The 22,395-nt window shown below is 40.3% G+C and overlaps 1 protein-coding gene across 2 annotated transcripts in view; it reads left to right on the forward strand.

The window, feature by feature from the left end:
• The window catches only part of RABGAP1L (RAB GTPase activating protein 1 like), a 542,116-nt gene that overhangs the window by 68,772 nt on the left and 450,949 nt on the right, over positions 1 to 22,395 (forward strand). For both annotated transcript variants that reach the window (XM_039484970.1, XM_039484969.1), the window contains exons 6-8: positions 385 to 545; positions 1,909 to 2,019; positions 17,895 to 17,961. In XM_039484970.1, coding sequence (XP_039340904.1) covers positions 385 to 545; positions 1,909 to 2,019; positions 17,895 to 17,961 — 339 coding nt within the window. The remainder of the gene's footprint in view (positions 1 to 384; positions 546 to 1,908; positions 2,020 to 17,894; positions 17,962 to 22,395) is intronic.

A 22,395-nucleotide genomic window follows, 5' to 3' on the forward strand; every position in this document is an offset into this window, starting at 1 on the left:
ATGACCTTTCTGGGATCTGAAACTTTATTTTCATAGTCACCTTTCATGGACCCTTTAGACATAGTCTGCGGACCACAGGTTGAAAACCACTGGTGTAGGCGAAACTTGCTGACTTAATAATTTTTGAGATATTGAATCAGAAGTGAACACACTTCTGTTACACTAAAACCATGGTATCTCAACAGATATTCTTATTAAACATTTGAATTGAGCGAGGGAGGAGGAGAAAATAAAGGTAAAATTATTTCCTTTTAAGAATTTAAAAAAATATGCTTACTGAGAAATGATCCCTTGAGGGAATACATCACAACTGTGCATGTTCTCCATAGGAAGAGGAATAGATGGCATCAGTGCTCTTATTCTTTTTTTCCCTCCCTTTTTCAGGTCAGCAGAATTTTATATAGTTTCTCAACAGCGTTCAGACGGTCTTCCAAACAAGCCTCAGACCATGTTAAGGACTCTGTTCTTCCTACCCCAGATAGTGATGTGTTCACTTTCAGTGTCTCCTTAGAGGTTAAAGAAGATGATGGTAAAGGAAATTTTAGGTAATTTGAAAAACAGAGAAAAATTAGAAGCTTCCATAAAACATGTGCAGCTGTTTTGAGGGATGTGTGGCTAACCAGCATGTAGTGAAGAAACTAGTTTTGGTTAATTTTTTGCTGTATGCTATTTTTTTCTTTATGAGGTTATTGCTTTGTTTGTCTTAAATACATTTTTTGGAAAAGCCTAATCTGATTAAAAAATAAAAAGCAGCATAGAAAAACAATATTAATCAAGTTTTGTAAGTATTTAAAATCCTAGTTCTTGGTGGACATACTCAGCTGTGCCTATGGAACTTGGAAAGATAGTTGAGGCCTAGCTTGCTGAAAATTTGTACCAATGTTTTCTAGGGTTTCTTTCAGTACAGTTATTTAACTCTTCTAATTTAGTTTTCATAAGCCATAAATTTGAATCAGTATATTGAAGATACAGAAGAAAATCTTAGAAAAATGTCTTGAAGCATTGTGGAGGTGGGAAAGGAAGCAAATTTCACTAAGCATGGGCAGCCTTCTCTTAACACACAGTCCTTTTTGGGTATGATTTAAGACATACAGATATGTGAGAATTTTGGATGGAAAGGGGTAGTAATGGGAATTTTTATTTTGTGTAATACTTGTTTCTGCTTTTATATTTTGCATGGTGCCCAACTATGGGCGCGTAATATTCTCAAACTGTAACTTAAGATAGCTACTGATTGAGAAGCAGTCTTAAACTATAGTAGATAAAAATGCACATAATAATATCTGCAAACATGAAAATGAAACATACAGAAATTTAGGCCCCTAAGGGTGGGGCAAAGATTTCTTTTGTTCAGTACCAAGCTATTCATTTGCTGATTAAAGGACGAATAAAGGAGAAGAGGAGATATCAAATGATTGCAGACACGGGTGGCACTGGAGGAACTAAGTGGGTGGCTATCACTAGAGCCCTGTGGGTTTTCACAAATATGAAATAACACAACATAAAATGAAATAAAACAAAAAATTTACTCCATGTTGGTGGCTCCTGCTGCTCATATTCCATGGGTTAGCCAGGCCAAACCCCAGCAGCTCTGCAATTTTGTGCACCAGGTCATAACCCCTGGAGTGGGGAGCCAAGCCCAACTCCATGGGACAGATGGCACCACTGTGGGGTGAGAATAGGGTGATCTCACTCTACAACACCCCTCCCAAGGCCTCCCACTCCCTTTAGGGGCGGGCCCAGACACCCCTCCCTCTGGGCCTCCCACAATAAAATAAAATGAAATGGCCAAAAAATAAAATGAAAATAATTTGATGAGGCTCTAGCTATCACCACGTCATATTTCTAATAGTTATCCACTTATATTGTGCTATATCTGTTCAAATGGAACTAATTCTTTCTTTTTAGCCCTGTACCAAAGGACAGAGAGAAATTTTATTTCAAACTGAAACAGGGAATTGATAAGAAAGTTGTGATCACAGTCCAGCAACTCTCAAACAAAGAATTGGCCATTGAAAGGTAAGCATGATATAAAGTAAAACAGGTTAAGTGTAAGAAAATGGTCTCTAATGTGCTTATCATCGCTCTCACAAAATACCTGTGATTCAGTGGAACTGAATACATTGTGTACTAATAATACATATGTACTAACATCAGACTTGGAGATCTAATGAGCTAACTGGTGTGTATGACCAAGTGTTTCTTCTTAAATATCCAAAGGAATAGAAAAAAATAGGTTAATTGGTTACTAGTGGCCAAATACCTTATAGCTGATCTATCACTTTTGGAATTATTTCAGTGTTAAGGCCTGTGTTCACTTCTATGGAGTGAATCCAACAAGTGTTGGCTCAGCACAGGACCAAATACTTGGAGGCCCATTTTATTTTATTTTTTAAATCTACACGTTGGTTGAGGATTTGGCCACTTACTTTGGTACCTAAGGAAGGGTGGCAGATATTTTCTGAAAATCTCTCTCATAATACTCAGACAGGGCTTTTCGTTCTGCTTCACCTCTTGGTTGCATTTTTGGGTTTGCCTACAATTCTTTGTTGCTTATGCACTTTAACTGCTTTTGATGTTGCTTAATGTTTCGAATATGTCGGACAAAATGTAGTACATCCATTGTAGCCTTTTGTGTCTAGTATGTTCCTATTGAAATTTTGGCAGCCATATCTGCTAAAGCCACATTTGCTATACTAACATCTTAAAAATAGAAACAGTGGAGAGTTAGTGTCTCACTGGATTGCTAGTGGGATATGAATCCTTTTCTAATACCTTAATTTCAGATCCAGCAAACTGAGTTGGCATTAATGCCCTGATGTGGCCCATTAATTGAAATTCTTGAATCTGTAGGTTTTCCATTTGTTTTCTTCCCTGGAAGTGTCCTACTGTTCAGATCTGGCCAAGGTTTCTTAAAGCCCCTGTTTGATTCTTTCTGTTCCCAAGGATTGTTTTTCTTTGTTCTTGGTTAAAGGTTTGATTAGTGCACAAAGTATGTATTGGTGTTTGAATGCTGGTGCTGTTTTTTTGTCTTAAAGAAAACCAGCTTTCTGATGAACTTTTGAGCTTTCTGTTCCATTTCTTCTGGTTCCTGTTTCTCTGCAGCTGTAACAGGTGTGAAGCCTGCCAATTTGTGGTTTGATTCTAAATTAGTTTTAGAAAGTTTTTATTCTTTTCAGCTTGACATTTTACAACAACATGTCTCCTGCTGGATGGCTAGGCCCATCTTCCTCCAGTTTTGTCTGAATTATGATGTCTGTGCAAAGTCCTATGATCTTGCTCCATTCATACAAAGTTTTGATTCTTGAATTTGTGATATGTCTTCTAATTTTATAATTTTTAGTGAACATTTAATACAATTATTTAGGAAATAATATGTACTGAATGTATTCAAGTAATGGTATAATTAGTAGGGCTGTCAAGCAAGTAAAAAAATTAATCATGATTAATCGCACTGTTAAACAATAATAGAATACAATTTAAATGTTTTTGGATGTTTTCTGCATTTTCAAATGTATTGATTTCAATTAGAACACAATACAAAGTGTACAGTGCTCACTTTATATTTTTGATTGCAAGTATTTGCACTGTAAAAAAAACCAAAAGAAATAGTATTTTTCAACTCACCTAATACAAGTACTTCAGTGCAATCTCTTTAGCATGACAGGTGGACTTACAAATGTAGAATTATGTACAAAAAATAACGGCATTAAAAAATAAAACAATGAAATTTTACAGCCTTCAAGTCCACTCAGTCCTACTTCTTGTTCAGCTAATCACTCAGACAAACAAGTTTGGTTAAATTTGCAGGAGATAATGCTGCCCACTTCTTATTTACAATGTTACCTGAAAGCGAGAATAGGCATTTGCATGGCACTGTTGTAGCCGGCATCACAAGATATTTCCGTGCCAGATGTGCTAAAGATTCATATGTCCCTTCAAGCCTCAATCACCATTCCAGGGGACATGCGGGTGGCGGGTTCTGCTCAATAACAATCCGAAGTAGTGCGAACTGACACATGTTCATTTTCATTATCTGAGTCAGATGCTGTCAAGGCTAATTCCCCACTCTGGCACTTCGAGTGCAGAAGGTGGGGCCCACAAGGATTCTAAAAATGAATACTAAAGCTACTCCATGCTTGTATTAAACTTCCAAGGTTACCGCTTTTCTCTGACCTTGGATTGGTAGATGCTGCCACCACCCAAGTGCAGAACCTCTTTGAGAGCCCAGGAAGGTGCACTTGGGAATTCCTTTCTGTGGGATAACCCCCTCCGGGGAAGAGCTGAGAAGTGGGGAGGTGGAAATCAGCTGTTGCCACCAGCTAATTAAACATGTGCACAAACCTCTTAAGACACAAAAATCCAATTCTGTTCTTAAAAAAGGTAAATTTTATTTTTAAAAAAGGGAAGAAAATACATCTGGGAACTCAGGCTATTGCTATATATTTAAAAGAGCAATTACAGGGATTAAGCACCAAAAATAGCTTCCTTGAGGCCCAGCTTAAAGATTACAAGCAAAATAAAAGCACTTGGGGTTAGCACAGAGAAATCCACAAGCCATAAAGAAATAAAAGGGATAAACCTAATCGTGTCTTCCTAGACATTTCCTGATCTACTTACATATCTGGGTCTTTAATAGAGTAGTTTCTAGGTATCATACTGATGATTTTTCATACCTGGCCCAAGCATTTTACAGCATAGCTCTGCCCCGTCTGCCTCTCCCCTGGAGAGCAACAACAGACTGACAAAACTGAAGTCTTGTTTCAATTTTAAAAAGTTCTAGCCTTCTCATTGGCTCTTTTGGCCAGGTGCCCAGTCATTTCCTTTTACCTATGCATAGCAGTGAGACTTTTTAATGCTTTAGAGTTAGAGTGATTAGAGAACCGCTACTAAGGGTATGGCTACACTTACAAATCTGCAGCGCTGGTAGTTGCAGCGCTGGTCGTCCAGCTGTGCAGGGCCAGCGCTGGTGTGTGGCCACACTCACAGCTACCAGCGCTGCAGTGTGGCCACATTTGCAGCACTGTTGGGAGTGATGAATTATGGGCAGCTATCCCAGCATTCAAGTGGCAGCAACGTGCTTTTCAAAAGAGGGGGGTGTGGGGCAGTGTGACAGGGACCGGGGGGGGGGGGGGAAGAGAGAGTGGATTTTTGGAACTGACACTGTGCAAAATCAGAAAATTTTCCCACCCCCTTACTGTTAACTGCAAACAGCCTGCATCCAACATACTCTCTTTCCCCCCTCTGCCCCCTCCCCCCGTTTCTCTCAAGCAAAGCAAACACTCAACCCCTGTGAATGACTCCTTTTCTCGCTGCTGGTCAAGCAAAATGCAAACACTCAACCCTGTGAATCACGCAGGGAGGAGGATCTCATTTGATTGTTCACAGATTGATCACAGCAAACAGGAGCTGATAAGCGGCTCCGGTAGAGCAGCTCCGGTAGCAACGGAGGAGCTCCGGAGGTTCACAACAAAACGAAGAGAGGCTGCATAACAAAACAAAGGGAGTAATTTAGTTAAAAGCATTCTGGGATACACCCTTATACCCTGGAGGCCAATAACAGCGCTGGTGTGTGGCCACACTTGATGACCAGCGCTGCAGCACCAGCGCTGCAATCCTTATTCCCCATGCTGAGTGAGGTCTGCAGCCAGGGAGTTGCAGCGCTGGAAGTGCCCTGCAGGTGTGGCCACTTACTAATTGCAGCGCTGGAAAGCCTCCACCAGCGCTGCAACTCGCAAGTGTAGCCATACCCTAAGAGGGATTTCATAGCTGCTGGCTGCCTGGGTATCCATAAAAGGGAGCTATGCTCCCCACTTCCCCCTTCATTTATCACAGATGCCACCAGCAGAAGGTTGTTTTTCTTTTTTGGTGGTTCGGGTTCTGTAGTCTCTGCATCGGTGTTGCTCTTTTAAGACTTCTGAAGGCATGCTCCACACCTCGTCCCTCAGATTTTGGAAGGCACTTCAGATTCTTAAACCTTGGGTCGAATGCTGTAGCTATCTTTAGAAATCTCACATTGGTACCTTCTTTGCATTTTGTGAAATCTGCAGTGAAAGTGTTCTTAAAATGAATGACATGTGCTGGGTCATCATGCGAGACTGCTATAATATGAAATATTTGGCAGAATGCAGGGAAAACATAGAAGGGGACATAGTGTTCTCCCCCAAGAAGTTCAGTCATAAATTTAATTAACGCATTATTTTTTTTAATGAGTGTCATCAGCATGGAAGCATATCCTTTGGAATGGTGGTTGTAGGCTCTGAAGTTTTATATTGTTTGGTTTTTGAGTTCAGTTATGTAAAAAAAAAAATCTACATTTGTAAATTGCACTTTCAGGACAAAGCGATTGCACTACAGTACTTGTATGAGGTGAAATGAAAAATACCATTTCTTTTGTTTATAATTTTTACAGTGCAAATACTTGTCATCAAAAATAATATACACTTTGATTTCAGTTGCAACACAGAATACAGTATATATGAAAATGTAGAAAAACATCCAAAATATTTAATAAATTTCAGTTGGTATTCTATTGTTTAATAGTGCGATTAAAACTGCGATTAATCACAATTAATTTTTTTTAGTTAATCGCGTGAGTTAACTGCAATTAATTGACAGCCCTAATAATTAGTAATATGTAGAAGCAAGCCTAAGTATTGTATGAGAATATTTGACAGTGCTCTTAGGTGCTAAGACTCTTCCTTGGAAACTGATGTTTTTTATGTGATTGGTCCACTTTTGATGTGTGAGATTGGATTCTTTTGGCCACCAATGTCTGGTGGTGGTGTTCCTGCATGCTACATTTTCTTGCACTCCTCCTCCTTTGCCTGAAGGTGTAAAGAGTGGAGTGGTCCAACAGTCCTTCCATTCCATCTTACCACCTGTGGCAATGAGACAGAATCCTTACACTGTCTACTTGCTTCCTCCTCCTCCGCACAGCAGCAAGTCTCAGTGACTCTGGCTCGTGGGGCTTGTGCTACATGGCTAAAAGTAGCAGTGTAGATGTTCCCACAGGCTCTGAGACCCACTCTTCTTGCTGGGTTTCAGAGCCTAAGCTCCAGCCGAAGTGGGAACATCTACACTGCTAGTTTTAGCCCTGAAGTGTCAGTTAGACTCAGGCTTCGAGACTCGCTGCTGCAGGGTTTTTATTTATTTATGTATTTTGCAGTGTATATGTACCTGGTCCTCTTTTGTTTAGGAGAGGGACATATTCCTAAGTGATCAATATATTTCTCCTTCTCTAAATGGACTAAAAAAGCTAGAGGCCCACCTAAAATTGCTCCCCCTGGAGTGCTATGTACAAGCAACTGTGGAAGGATGTAGCTCGAGCTTAGTCCTCCTGTCAGTTCCTCCTCATGAGTGCCACAGTGAGTTGAGATTCCACCTGAGCTCCTGTGTTTCATTGACCAAGAGGCCCCAGTTCTCTGCCTTCATTTTGCTGTCTATGACCTCAGAGAAGGGAAGGAAGGAGCACCGCTCCAGATATGAGCTAAGGTGTAAGGGTATGTCTTCACTACCGGCCGGATCGGCGGGCAGCTATCGATCCAGCGGGGATTGATTTATCGTGTCTAATCTAGATGCGATAAATTGACCCCCGAGTGCTCTCCTGTTGACTCCTGTACTCCAGCTCGGCGAGAGGCGCAGGCAGAGTCGACGGGGGAGAGGCAGCAGTCAACTCGCAATGGTGAAGACACCACAGTAAGTTGATCTAAGTATGTCAACTTCAGCTACGTTATTCACGTAGCTGAAGTTGCATAATTTAGACCGATTTCCCCCCCCCACCTTGTAGACCAGGCCTAAGTCACCCTCACCTGCTGATTCTTACGTCTCAACTTGCTAGGCACCAGTGTCTGATTTGTCTCTGGCTCACCAATCAAAGGGCAGCCTGACACATGTCTCTTGGTGCCAACTGTATCCTTGTTTGATTAAGAGTTTAAACATAAGGAATAAAACCATACTGAACACTTTAAGGGTTGAGCCTCCAGGGTGGTTATAGATAATTTAATTTAGTGGAGGACTGTGACTGACAGAATGAGTGATCGAATTAAAGACGTTATTTAATTTAAAAAATTACTTAAAGCAAACAGGAATTAAAATATAACTACGCTGCATTTATATTCACATTCCAAGAATAAATGGTGCATTTTGGGGTGATCAGTCCCTGGACTAGAAGAACTGGTGTATAGACTTTTTTTGTATGACACCTTGATGGTGGATGAGCATGCTAATCTAAAATTAGCATAATACCCTTTTATAATAAATTATAACAACACCTTAGCATTAAACCTACCTTGTACTATATCTGTGCTTCCTCTACCACATTAAATCTTCCATACCCGAAAACTCAAATATCTTCTTCTTTATTGGCTATTAATATAAAACATCATTCCAATTACTATTTGCATCATTTCAAATTCTGTGGCTACCAATGTTCCAAAACATCCAAAAATTCCCCTACAACACTTGCTAAATCCAATTAAAACAAAAACATATTTACTTTATGACCCAAGGTTGTGCCTTGTCACTTCTGTTAATATCACTATTCGCTCATGCTAACAACTTAACTTTAGCTAGTGTGAATCCTGCTCCCTTCTTGCATTTCAACACATTTTGAGTTAGCCCAAGCAAATATTACCCTCATCGTCTACACCATGAAACCTGTGGACTGACCTTGCTGTGGCACAGTCACCTTAGTACTTGATGCATTGGTGCTGTCTCTAGAGCATATATGGACCCCAAATGATTTAGCTGTGGGCCTGATTCAAGATCACCTTCACTGGATAGATTGGTGATGGTGCTGGCTAGATCACCTTAAAACTCAAGCTTTAAGGTCCCCTCAAGAAGCTAGTCTGCACGTAAACATCCTGGAACTCAAAGTCATCTGCCTGGCATGCATGGCGTTTCTACCTTTACTCCAGGGATTCACAGTTCAGATGCTGACAGACAACATCCTGCCTATGGATTATGTCAGTAGACATGGAAGATTCAGGTCCTCTCCACTTTGTCAGGAAGCCATTTGGCTCTTGATTTTGTATGTTGATCGCTCTATCATTCCTGGTCCCCACATCTTCCAAGGATTGAGAACTTGCTAGCAGATTACTTCAGTAGACAGTTCTCGGACAACCATAGGTGGTCAGTCAAGGACATAATGTTTCAGAGCATCTTCTGCAAATGAGGATACCCATAATTAGATCGTTTGCTCTCTGTCAGATGGTTTTCTTGTCCCCTGGACACTGGGACCCATGTATACCTTCTACCAACCATCTCCATGATACAGAGGGTCTAGAGGAAGCTGAGGCAAGATGCTGGATTGATGATCATGATGGCCTCAGCATGGGCCAAGCAGTTGCCTATGAACTAATTAATTCATCTCCCAGTTTTCTTCCCCAAGCATTACTCAACCCCAGGGGGGATTACCATTTTACCTTAACAGGTCAGAATCATTCATGAACACACCTTAAACTGCTGGTAGCCTTTGCTGATAGGATATTGCCTGATCTTAATCCTCACAGAGATTATAAAAATGGGTCTCCAAGTGTATAAGAACATATTGGGAGCAAACCAGGTTACAGCCACCTAGAGCTCAAGCTTTAGAGCCTCTGCTGCCTGTTAGAAGAATGTCCCTATTTCTGAAATTTGTAAAGCAGCTACATGAAGCTTGGTCCACATATTTGCAAGACACTGTACTTCGGTAGAAGCGTCCTGATTAGATGCTCATTTTTGATAGGTCTGTCCTGCAGTCATTGTTTAAATAGAATAGCTACTATCTACCTCCTAGCACACAGATAATTGCTTGTTAGTAAACAAGAATGAAATCCACACAGACAGTCAGTTTTCAAGATGTGTTGTCCGCATGGACTCCATGACCCACCCTCCTTCTCTGCTACTGTGGAGTTGTCCTCCTTTGGGATTCTGCATTGGTGAGGGAACAGAAGGGTGCTTGGACCTGCTATGCCCTTGATATCCTTGGACTGGAGGATTGGGGGCGGGGTGTGTGTGTGTGTGAGACCATCTGGGGCACAGGAATGGGCTATTGGCCAAAAGATTCCAGTTTCATGTGTGTGGAGCATATATGCACCAAAAGTGGAATTAATGTGGCTAACACATCTGAAAGAACCAGTTACTGTAAGGTAAGTAACTGTTCTTTCATAATAGAGAATACTAACTGCCCTTAACTACAGTGGTGATGGGGGTGGTTGTTATGGTATAATTGGGAAGTTCCTTCTGAATAGTAGCATTAAAAATATTAAAATAAAAAAATCCACCAGGTGGCAGTCTTACCAAAAGAATGCAAATACACCTACTAGTCTGGTATATAGTGAAAAAGTTGAGGAAAGTATTATATTCTAATCAGCGATTAGTAGGAGAAAGTACCTTGAAGTGATCAAGAGATTCTCACCACAAAATAATAATAATAATAATTTAAAAAACTTGAAAAAGACATATCTTTCACTTTCTTCCAGATTGTCATAAAATGAAAATTGAACTCTTTAGACCGTTAAAATATAATAAAAAATCTTACCTTTAAACGCGATTGTGTGATTTTTCTGTATCCTGAAACGCCATTCCTACTCTTCGGGAGCTTTTTAAAAAAAATAACTAAAAATAGGATTGAAAACAGAATATAGAATAATTTCACCTGTAAATCCACTCTTGCTGTCATCATATAACTTCATTTCTGTACCCAGTAATGATCTATAAGTGGTATGTCAAATATAGCCTTAAAATAGATGGATGGAGATTATACAACCCTTTCTTTGCTGTGGGAGTTGGGGGCATATTATGATAGTCTCTAATTACATAATCACACACTAATTTTTCCAAAGGACCGCTGCCTTATTCATTATGCAGACTGGGTGGAGGAGGGATACAAGAGGGTAGAATTAAGGTTTTATGGGCAACTGTAAATCTGGCATTCCCTACCTTTTGAATGCTTGAATTTGCAACCCTAAAGAACTTATGTATATTCCATTGAAAAACTGTGTGTGTAAAAACACCAAATCGTGAATATAAAGCTAATTTCTAATTTTAGTATTAAACAATATTTTGTTTATAACCACATAACTCAAAAATGGTTAAACAGATTTTGCTCAGACGTCACAAAAATACTTTTTTTGATTTGAAGCAAGCTATGGAGAATTTCAGCTCTAGAGTTGGAGTCTGGAGTACAACACAAAGGTTTTGTTCGACAGGAATTATGCTCCTTGTGTTGTGTATGAGGCCTTGCAGATACATAGCTGACCCTAGCTGGTGAGTTCTTCACTTTAATGAATTTCAGCAGTATGTTTTGGAAAGGAAGTAATTAGTGCTCATCTTGTCTTTCTGAGATGGAAACTCAGCTTTTTGCAAAGATCAGAATTTAAACTCCTGGTGAGGAGGGTACATGCGGATAATATATTGTGGAAATTTATACAGCAAATTCTCCTATAGCAGACTATCTGATCAGCAAAGAGCCAAGTCTCTTTACACCAAGATGATCGTGTGTATTTTTGTCTTCCTGTATTCCAATTTAATGAAGCTCAGTTTGGGTTCTGTAAGCCTGCATGTGTTAATAGTTTCCTCTTGGGGGTAGTGGATGAAAGTGATTTTAGGTTAATTAATTACTGGCTCATGTGTGATCCTCAGAGTCCTTGCAGCTCCTAGCAACCAGTGACAATTTAAGAATAGTTGTTGCATTAGTGCCTAATTATTTAGTTTTTACAAAAATGAAATTGCCTCTAGCTGATTTCTTTTTTATTGAAACAGTGAAAATGCATGCATATTCTTGGGGAAACATTAGGAATTACTTGTTTCATTCTGTACTTCAAAAACATTAATTTAAGCTCTGCCTATAAAGGTTCACACTTCTTTTTGTCATTCAGAGGGTGTTCCAAGTTTTGATAGTTAGAGAGGCTACAGAATTAATTTCTAATTTCTTTATAGCTGGAGGCTATGGGGCATCAAAGCATTTGTTTAATTTTTTTTGTAGTTTCATGCAAACTTCAAGATTTGTAAAACATTTGATCTTGGGTAATCTTAAATAATGATTTGTTAAGAGTATCTTGTTAACTACTTTCAGGAAGTGCAGTAAGAAACCTATGTTATAAAAAGGTTCACCTGCTTTAGAATAATTGACAATTCAAAAGCGCAGTACCTGAAATGCTTATGGATGGATCAATGTTCTAACTGACAGATTACAAGATGGGGTACTGATGGGAATCTGTTATGGACCACCAGATCAGGCTAGAGAACAGGATAAAGAGCTCCTTTAAGCATCTATTTATAATATGTAGAAAGAAAAATTGCACTATTGTGGGAGATTTCAATCTGTGGACATATGCTGGAGGTCTCATGCTGACACTAGTAAAAATTCCTTGGAGTTCCTAAAAAATATAGATTTTTCTAACACCAAGTATTACCCCTTACTTGAAGTAATTCTAATAGACTTCCTAAATATTGTGTTTTGTGATTCCAGTTTGGTTGACAAAGGTAACTGCGTTGATATAATATACTTAGACTTCTGTAAGTCATGTGATTTCCCACTGCATAAGCTGACTAAATATAACTCTACAAAATCAGTACAGTACACTTTAAATAGATTAAAGACTGGCTAACTGATCTCAAAGTAATTGTAAATGGGGACTTATAATACAAAAGGGGAGTTTCTAGTGGGGTCTCAGAGGGATCTGTTCTTGGGCCCGTGGTAGTTATTACCTTTATTAATGGTCTAGAAGAAAATATATTATTGGTGGTAAAATTTGCAGATGAGACACATTGGCAGAGTGGTATATAATAAAGATAGGTAAGCTCTGTAGAGTGATCTGCATTGCATAGTAAACTGGGCTCACATGAAAAACATGGATTTTAATACAGCTAAATGCAAGGTTGTGCATCTAGGTATCTAGAATATGGGTCACATTTTTAGGACAGGGGATTATATTTTTGGAAAGCAGTGATTCAGAAAGGGGCCTGACTGTCATGGTGGATAACCAACTGAAAATGAGTTTGCAGTGCAGTGGTGTGGCTAGAAGAGCAAATGTGGGTTTAGACATGGGAAAGTGTTAATACCCCTGTATATGGCATCAGTGAGAACTTTACTGGACTGTTATGTCCAGTTTTGGTGTCTACACTGTATAAAAGATGTTGATAGATTTGGAAAAATTTAAATGATAGAATTTGGATGGTAAGAAGGAATTGGATGGTACAAGATCTTGTTAATGTGATATAGTTTGTCATATTTGGGGCCACTGGCTTCAGTCTTGCTCTGGAGGAGAGTGACTGGTTATTGTTTAGTGAAATGAGTTGTTGATTTTCTCTCTGTACGTATTCACATCAAATATTTTAACACTCTTAGCAGAGAGGCTAACCAGAGAATTTGTATAAAGATTGAAATACTCTTTCATTTCTAGAGGCAGTGGGCTCGACCTCAGTTGCAAATGTAGAGTAATTCCACTCACTTCTGCAGAGAGTCTGATTCACACCAGTGTAATTGAGGTTAGAATCTTGACAAGTATCATTAGGTCATAGTTTCAGAACATCAGCTGGTGCTCATGATTGAAGGACTAAACCTTAACCTTAATTCTGATCTCCTGCATATTATGTTAAAGCCACTGGGTTTACCCATGGATAAGGCATGTTGTATAAGTGGAAATCTGTATTAATTTGAAGATGATCCCAGTTTATTTTCAGGGTGGTCCTGATGCCACTACTTGTTGCATGGAAGCAGAGTGGCGCACTTCCATGTAATCCCATTGTCTTCAGTGGAGCTTTGTGCAGATATAGTTGATGGCCCCCATGCAACAAGGTATGGGATTGGGGCCTAAAGAGGCAACCGGCAGTTCTGAATTGTGTGCCTGTATTTCAGTTTCACTGGTCTCTTCCCTGGTAACCCTATTGCTTTTATGTACTCTCTGCCTTTTGAAGTCTGTGTTTCTGCTATTGATCTTTTTTATGCTGTATAATAATAAAATGTGAAGAGAGAAAAATATATTTTTGTATATAAGTTACTACCATGTCTTATTTCTATAATGAAGCAGAAAAAGAAAATCACATGCATAAAATGAACAGGAACAAACCTGGCTAATAGGGTAGTAATCACTTATGTGGAAAAACCTGTGTTTGTAACAGTTTTTAATATAATGATATTCACTCTGCTAATGTAATTGCATTGTTTATTACATCTTTACTCATAACACACCATGCTCACCACAATATTAATTAGTTAGCTGTCAATCATTTGAAAGCTATGAGACTACTTTTGTGGTATCCTATGAATACTAAATGTCTAAACTGTCTATTCCTTATAATCCCTATTTGTTGTAAAACCTAAATATTCATTGTGAAACAGTCAAACCTTTCTTCCATTAGAGAAAATTAGGCTATTGTGCAAAAGAAAACTGTCAAAAAAAGACTAAAATATTGTCTATGCTTTTTATAATTCAGCCTGTTACTAATAACGCTGCTCAGATACTTTCTTGATTGTGAGATCTAGTTTCTTAAAAAAAATGCTGTGTAGTATTGCATAACATTTGTCCATTATAAATATGCATACAGCTAACCACTCTATTTGTGATGGAGCAAATTCCAAGGGGAAGGTCTACAGGTGACTTACAAAGGTTTTTTTAAAAACTGGCTTTGTGCCTTTGTTTCCTTATCCTGTATAAAGGAAGCCTGAAAAGATTGTTTAAAAAAGTGTCAAGTATCAGAGGGGTAGCCGTGTTAGTCTGGATCTGTAAAAGCAACAAAGAATCCTGTGGCACCTTATAGACTAACAGACGTTCTGCAGCATGAGCTTTCGTGGGTGAATACCCACTTCTTCAGATGCAAGTGTCTTGCATCTGAAGAAGTGGGTATTCACCCACGAAAGCTCATGCTGCAGAACGTCTGTTAGTCTATAAGGTGCCACAGGATTCTTTGTTGCTTTTAAAAAAGTGCTCTACTTTAATAAAAACAAACAAACCCCGAGGCATGTTAAGTCTGTTTTTTCCAGCTTTTGCTGGAGACTTCTTTGGGATCTTAGAGGAAGAGGTATTTTAATTTATTCTTTTGTAGAAAGATAGCCTTGTGGCTGAAGCACCAGACTGGATTTCAGTGTAGACTCCTTTCTGATCTTGGCCAAGTTACTTAAACTGTCATGGGACAGTAACTCCTCACTTAACATTGTAGTTATGTTCCTGAAAAATGCAACTTTAAGTGAAACGTTGTTAAACAAATCCAATTTTCCCATAAGATTTAATGTAAATGCAGGGGGTTAGGTTCCAAGGAAATTTTTTGGGGGGCAGACAAAAGGTATTATATACTGTACTGTGATGGGGAGGAGCCCCTGGCTTCCTCCACACAGGCATGCTGCAGACAATAAAGTAGGTAAGGACACTAGGAAGCACTTTGCTCAGCAGCAGTGTCCGCTTCCCCCCAGAAGAACAGGTGCCAACTTTGCTGGGGGATGCTGCCAGGCCCACCTCTTCCTGTCCCCGCTCCATTCCAGGCCCGTCTCTTCCCACCCCCCACTCCACCTCCTCCCTTGAGCACGCTGCGTCCCTGCTCCTCCCTCTCTCTCCCTTCTTTCTGTGAGGGAGGGGGAGGAGCGGAGACATGGTGCTTCCCCGCTCCTTTCCTCCCTCCCTCCCTCCCAGAAAGTCCTAAGTGCCACCAAACAACTGTTTGGTGGCAGGGGAAGTGCTGGGAGGGAGGGGGAGGAGGTGGAGAAGAGGAACTTGTGCAATGCTCCTTTGTGAAGTCACTGCTCTTCCACAGAATCCTACAAGCAGTGGACAGAGCAGGCAGCCAAACAACGTTATAAGGGAGCATTGCACAACTTTAAACGAGCATGTTCCCTAATGGAGCAGCGACGTAACTTCGAAACAACATTAAGCAGGAGGGTTAAGTGAGGAGTTACTGTTAAGTGAGGAGTCTACACTGCACACTAAGCCAGAATCTGTGGAACCCAGGCTTGTGAACTTGGTGTTTCCAAGCCTGCACTTGAGAATCCCACATTGCATTATTAACTTGGGTTTACAGTTCCAGGACCTGGGTCTCACAGCTCTGCTAACATGTCCATACTGCACTACAGACTTTCTGACTTGGGTCTGCTGCTTGATCTGCAAAATGACAGGGCTTGGACCTGAGTTAAAGTGGGACTCAACTTTGACCCATCTCCATAGCAGGGTCTTGGGACCTGGGTCCTGAGTGCTTGCTAACCTGAGTCAGATTGATTTGTGTGTGGACAGAAGTGGAGGTTGGGTTGAAACCTGAGTTAGAGACTGGGCTTAGTGTGCAGTGTAGACATACCTCCAGTACCTCAGTTTCCCAACTGTAAAATGGGGATGGTAAATACTTCCTTTGTTTGTCTTCTCTGTTTAGATTTCAGGTTTGTTAGGACAAGATGCTGTCTTTCATTGTGTATATAAACAGTTAACACAATGGGGTCCTGATCTCAGTTGGAACCTCTGGAGGCTAGTATAAATGTGTTTTGTAAGCTCCTGTACCTTAATTGAAGGGGCTGGAGTACTAAACATTGAAGAAGGATATACTTTCTTTCAAATGGTCAGCGGGGTGGGTGTGCATGTATGTGTGTACTGTTTAAAGCAGGAGTGGGCAAAAACTACGGCCCGTGGGCTGGATTTGGCCCATCAGGGCTTTGGATCTGGCCTGCAGGATTGCCACCCCCATGGCACTGCAGGCCCCGCGCTGCTCCCAGAAGTGGCTGGCCCTGCAGGCCCTGGGGAAGGCGGGGGTGAGGTAGAGGGCTCTGTGCGCTGTCCTCTCCTGCAGGCACCGCTCCCTGCAGCTCCCATGGACTGGGAACTGGGACCAGTGGCCAATGGGAGCTTCGGGGGAGGTACCCACAGGCGAGGGCAGCGCGCAGAGCCCTCTGCCCCTCCTCTCCCAGGGGCTGCAGGGATGTGGTGCCAGCCGCTTCCGGGAACGATGTGGTACCAACATGGGGCCAGGGCAGGCACTGGCCTCAGTGCACACCATTGTCACCCTGGTGCTGCTCTAGGTAAGTGGCACTAGGCCAAAGTCTGCACCCCAGCCCCCTTCTGCACCCCCTGCCCTGAGCCCCCTCGTACAACCCGCACCTCTCCTGCGCCCCTTCCTGCACACGGTGCCACACTCCGCACTCTCTCCCGCACCCCAACCTGCTGGCCCAGCCCTACATTCATGGCCCTGCATGCAATTTCCCTACCCAGATGTGGCCCTCGGGCCAAAAAGTTTGCCCACCCCTGTTTTAGAGCTTTATATATTTTATAATTTAATCCTTTCCCATATCAATTACTCAAATTTGAACAAAACCCTTCAGCTCATTTGATGTATCCATAAAAAAGTACAGAAGAATAAAGCAACCTCAGTGTTTTTTCTCCTTTATCATTAAAATGTAGGATTAGCAATGAACATGACACTAAAATAGGGAATGAACAGAAAAGCCTTTTCATTTTTAAGGAATGCTGATACTGTATTATTGTAAATGGTAGAAAGGAACATTAGAAATAGTATTTAGTCCTGCTGTATAGAAGTAGGTCAAATTTTATATATATATATATATATATATTTTTTTTTCTTGATGTGAAATATTGAATACCGTGTTCAGTCTCAAATACTTCCTGTGTATCTGAACAGTTTTAACATTTAAACTGTATATTTTAAGCTTTGTACTTATTCCAAAAAGGTTGGTTGTTCATAACAGAAATTAATACTTGATTTTGACTTTTCAGTAGACCGTTTCTTGGCCATGTCTAGTATATGTGGTGGCGTTTTCTGAATGTGTGAGATAACATAGCACCAGCAGTAATTTATTGTAAAATGATTCTACTTAAAGGGAAAATAGTGGGTAATCTGTGTTGTGTGCACACTCAAGAAGATATTGCTGTACTTTCAATGACTTTCTAATGTCTTTAATTTTTAAAAACCTTTTGCAGATGCTTTGGGATGCTGTTAAGCCCAGGTCGAAATGTGAAGAACAGTGACATGCATTTACTTGATATGGTAATAATCTTGTCTAACAAATTAGTGTTATGGAGTGCAGTTTTATGTTCCTTTTTTAAAAAAGGACACTGTCAGGGTGCCCATTGTAATTCAGTCTTTTAAAATCCCAGATTTGAAACTTGACGCTGAAATTTGGTCCTTCACCAAAATGTTTCTTCCATTATATGCATATATTGGTTTATTATTGTAGAGCTGTTCATGAATTTTGTTTTATTAAATACAAACATATGAAACATTGTTATCCTGGGGAAGAAAGCATATCTAAAAGAATTAAATGGACTTCCCATACAAAGATAAGGTTGACATTTGAATAATTTGTTTTAATTTTTCTTGACAGTGTCCCTTTATGGGGATAAAAAAGATCTATGCTTAAAGAAAATGGTCACTCAAATTAGCAAATAAAGTAGAGCTTTCTATTTTGTCTGACTTGATTACTAAATTTAGCAGAGGTCTGATAATTTGCATCTTCAAGAGCTTTGTTGTCACTTATTTAAAGCATCACATTAATCTATCATACATGACTGACACTGCTGTTTAAAGAATCCCTCCTTTGTTCCTTCTTATTTTCAAATTATTTGGTTTTAGGCATATGTACTGGATATACTCTCAAATTTCTAGAAACCTATATTAGAAGCAACATATATTGTGTATTCAGATTGTATGTTCAGTAAGTCAAATGTTAATCTCTGACAAGTTCTGTATAGTGTTCCGTCTCTTTTATGATGACTCTTCAAGCTGCATTCTTGTAAATGAGAAGCAAACTGCCTTCCTCTGAATTAGGTCAGATGTTCAGCAAGGATATCTTGCCACTCCAGAACTCTTAATGTGGTCAGAATATGTACTTGAACAAACAGTAAGTAAATATATTTAGGGATATACCTGGATGCTGATACCCTCACTGACATCAGTTTTGCCAATGGCATAGCACTCTTCGATCCCCGCAGGCCCACCACTGTCCCAGATCTACAGGATCGGGGCTACACCCCCAACTTTAGAACAATTTATTGAAGGAAATCCTCCGATGTGCCTGACCCCAAGGGGTCTCTCTCTTCCTTCAGGGTAGGCCACAGATGTCTCACTACCTCTGAGACTGAAACTCTGGGGCTTCACATTGTGAGCTCTGTTCAGTGAGTCCAACAGAGATTCCTGGTAGAGTCCTCTTCAGGGACTATTGCACCTCACCCAGTATTTGTAGTGGCATCAAAACAGTGGCATTTTAGTCAAGTGAACCACAGCATAAGAAGTCCTTAGGTTAGCATAGAAAAATTAAGGTTAAAGCATAGTGCATTCTAGTCAGCCCAGAGCCCCAGCCAAGCTGTAGCAAACTCCATTATCAAACTTGTGCTTGTGTTCTCTCTCTGTTTGTTCGTTAATCAGTTCCCAAGTGAGAGAGCTCCCAGCTACCTCTGGAAACCATCCCCTCAACACCAGTGTCTGTCTTTTGTTCTTCAGCTGTGGTCTTTGCTCAACTTTTCTGCTGAGAGGCCGGAAATCCATGAGTCATTGGAGCTTGCATTGTCTCTGCAGCCCTCTTGTTGATCTGGGTTGATTTCCACCAATTCCTTAATCCTTAAGAACTTTTCATTCCACTTATACAGTGAGGTGTAACAGACCTGTATCTTAGCCTGCCTGGAGAGCAAATTTAATCCTTTTACCCTAGTTGAGTAGCAGTGCACGATGGAGGGGAAACTGAGGTACACGTAGGACACACAAAAATACTACCAACTTCCCTGTGAAAGTCATCTTTGACTTTTGACCTGTAAAAGCAGAATGGAAAAGACCACCCAGAAACCTAAAACACGATGGCTGGATAGTGTCAACAGACACATTTCCCTTAAAGTCGTTCTAACTGTCCCATTTCAGGGCAACTGCACCTGTATTCCCTCCTTGTGGTCCAGCAAGGGCACCCATCCTCATGCTTCTGGCTCCCCAGCCATCACCTATTTTGAGTGGAGATCTGCTTCTCTCTCTCCCTCTTGACTGGGGTTTTCCCAGGCTGCAGAGTTCCCCCAGCAAGGCAGACTGACTAAACAGGCCCATGTCTGCACTTTGCTTTTCTCATCAGTGGCTATAAACAGTATAATTGCCCATAGTTTAAGTTGCAACACAGCTTTTTCTAAGCAAGCACATTTTTTCTTATAATCTTATAAAAGATTATCAAGAAAACATATTTAAAAGAAGAAAGGAACCGACCAACATGCTAATAAGCTTATAAGAGATCACTTCCCCCATCTCCACAAGAGCTCTGATCGGTGCCAGTCCTTCCAACCATTCCCTAAAAATTGAGGCCCTGCCTTTAGACAGAAGATCCTGTCTGTTTGCTGGATCAGAAGGAAGGTCTTGACTCAGTTTAAACTTAGGCTATTTAGCCAAAAATCCTTTTTGTCCATTGACCTCTAAAATATCCAGTTTGAACTAGTGTAGGTGGGCCTCCTTAGGGAGTGGTATATCTCTGGAGGTGTTAGACCTTGATTGAATTTGCTTGATCACCCCACACTGTTCTTATTTCATGAATGGCTCTGATTACCCTCCCCCATACAATCACTGGCCCACAATGATACATAAACTTAATACAGTAAGCTCTCCCAAAGAAATGGAAGGCAATTGCCATGTCTGTCATACTGTCTTGTAATATATCCGATTTGGTTCAGGACGGAACATCATGGAGGTACATAACTCATTTGGTGGCCTCTGTCTAGGCTGTCCAAGCAACAGCACGAGATCTAGTTATATCTTAACTTAACTTGATGGCCAAAATGAGCACTAAAAAATATTCACTGAGCTTCTCAGCCAAAATCAGTCCTGCCATAAGCAGACCCAGTCCCACTGAAGTAAGTGGAATTGTATCCATTTATAAGAGAGGCTAAATTTTGCCCTTGGACTTTAACTAAACATTGAGGAAAAAGGTTCTAGAAACCATATGTACATTGTCTAAAGTAGTTGCTTAAGACAAAAAGTTGCCCATTGAAGGTTGTCCTTTTGTTCAGGTTTCAATGTATTAGGATGTGTCAGCCTGTAGCCATCTGTTGCTTTTAACGGTGGAGGAGTTTGCTTGGTGAGCTGACACCTAACTATTAGAAGTAACTGGCCTTTTAGTATTATGTGAGGCATATAAGCCAAAATTTTCAAGTATGGGTAATTAAAATCAGGTACCTACATTCATACTTGGACATCTAAATAAGTGACCTGACTTTTTCTAGATGCTTAGAAACATTCAGCCCCTCATTTGCTTCATTACAACTTAAAATTTTGGCCATTACTCTTAACTACTATTTGACCTTTTTCAACTTTTAACTTTTCTATTGTACACTCCGTAGCGAGTGGTTTATAAGTTAATAGTTTCTGTAATATATTAATTTTTTGAGTTTTGATTAGTGTTCTACAATATTGAAATCTCAACATCTTCGAGAAGTGCTTAACTTGAACTGGTAAGGTGTTGTGCATCAGTACAATAACCTTGATTTACTTCTAGTCCTTTTATGTCCCTCCAGTTTCCTATGTAAGGTAAGAAAATGTTTGATCAGGACAAGTTGATCCTGGTGTGTTTCATAGCAAGCAATTAATGTTGATGGCATTACATTGTTTTAGGATGGTCCCCTAGCAGTCAAGGAGCAAGAATCCTAGATCCTGACTAAATATCCCTCTTTTTCCAAAGTGCGAAAGATAATTCCTGAAGACTTCATGTTAAAGTAATTTTTAGGCGCAAGGAAGACATTCCTTTTCTTTTTCATGGGAAAAGTAATATTCCTCAAATGAGAGTTGACTCAAGTTGAAAATTTCCAGTGATACTTTGACATCTTCAAAGCATTCTACATTGTCCCATACCAGCAAGTCAAAAAGACACATCAGTGCAGTGAAAGACACTTCAGAATGTTGGCACATCTCAAGGGGTTGGCTTTGGCTCAGATGTTGAGGATATATTTTACTCCCTGTGAAGATCAGAGTAATGCACCCTGATGTGATCTCTACCACCTGTTGTCTTCACTGACATCCAAAACCTTCAGTCACTTTAAAGGATTTTTCTTCCTGGCCTGCTGCAGAATGTTTTTTTTCCTAATGAGATTCCTGCTACAACCATTTGTTTGTTTGACTTAATAAAATAAATCGCACTGATGACAGCAAGGGACTAAATGATGCTAGCTTGAGCCAAACACAGAGTATGCAAATAGTGGGTACACTTACAGAATCACAGAAATTTGTAGGGCCAGAAGGGGTCATCCAGTCCATTGCCCTGTGCTGAGGCACAATTAAATATACCTAAACTATCCCCAATTTACCACCACCCTTTTTATAACAACCTTTTACATATTTGATTACTGATAGTGTCCCCCCTCAGTCTTCTCCAGTTATCTACATATCTCTGCTAGTGCATCTCAGTAGTGACATGAACAAATCTGCTTTTCCAGTTCTATCCTTTGATTAGGAAATGGAACA

Source organism: Mauremys reevesii, linkage group 8 (genome assembly GCF_016161935.1).
Source record: "Mauremys reevesii isolate NIE-2019 linkage group 8, ASM1616193v1, whole genome shotgun sequence".
NCBI lineage: Eukaryota > Metazoa > Chordata > Testudines > Geoemydidae > Mauremys > Mauremys reevesii.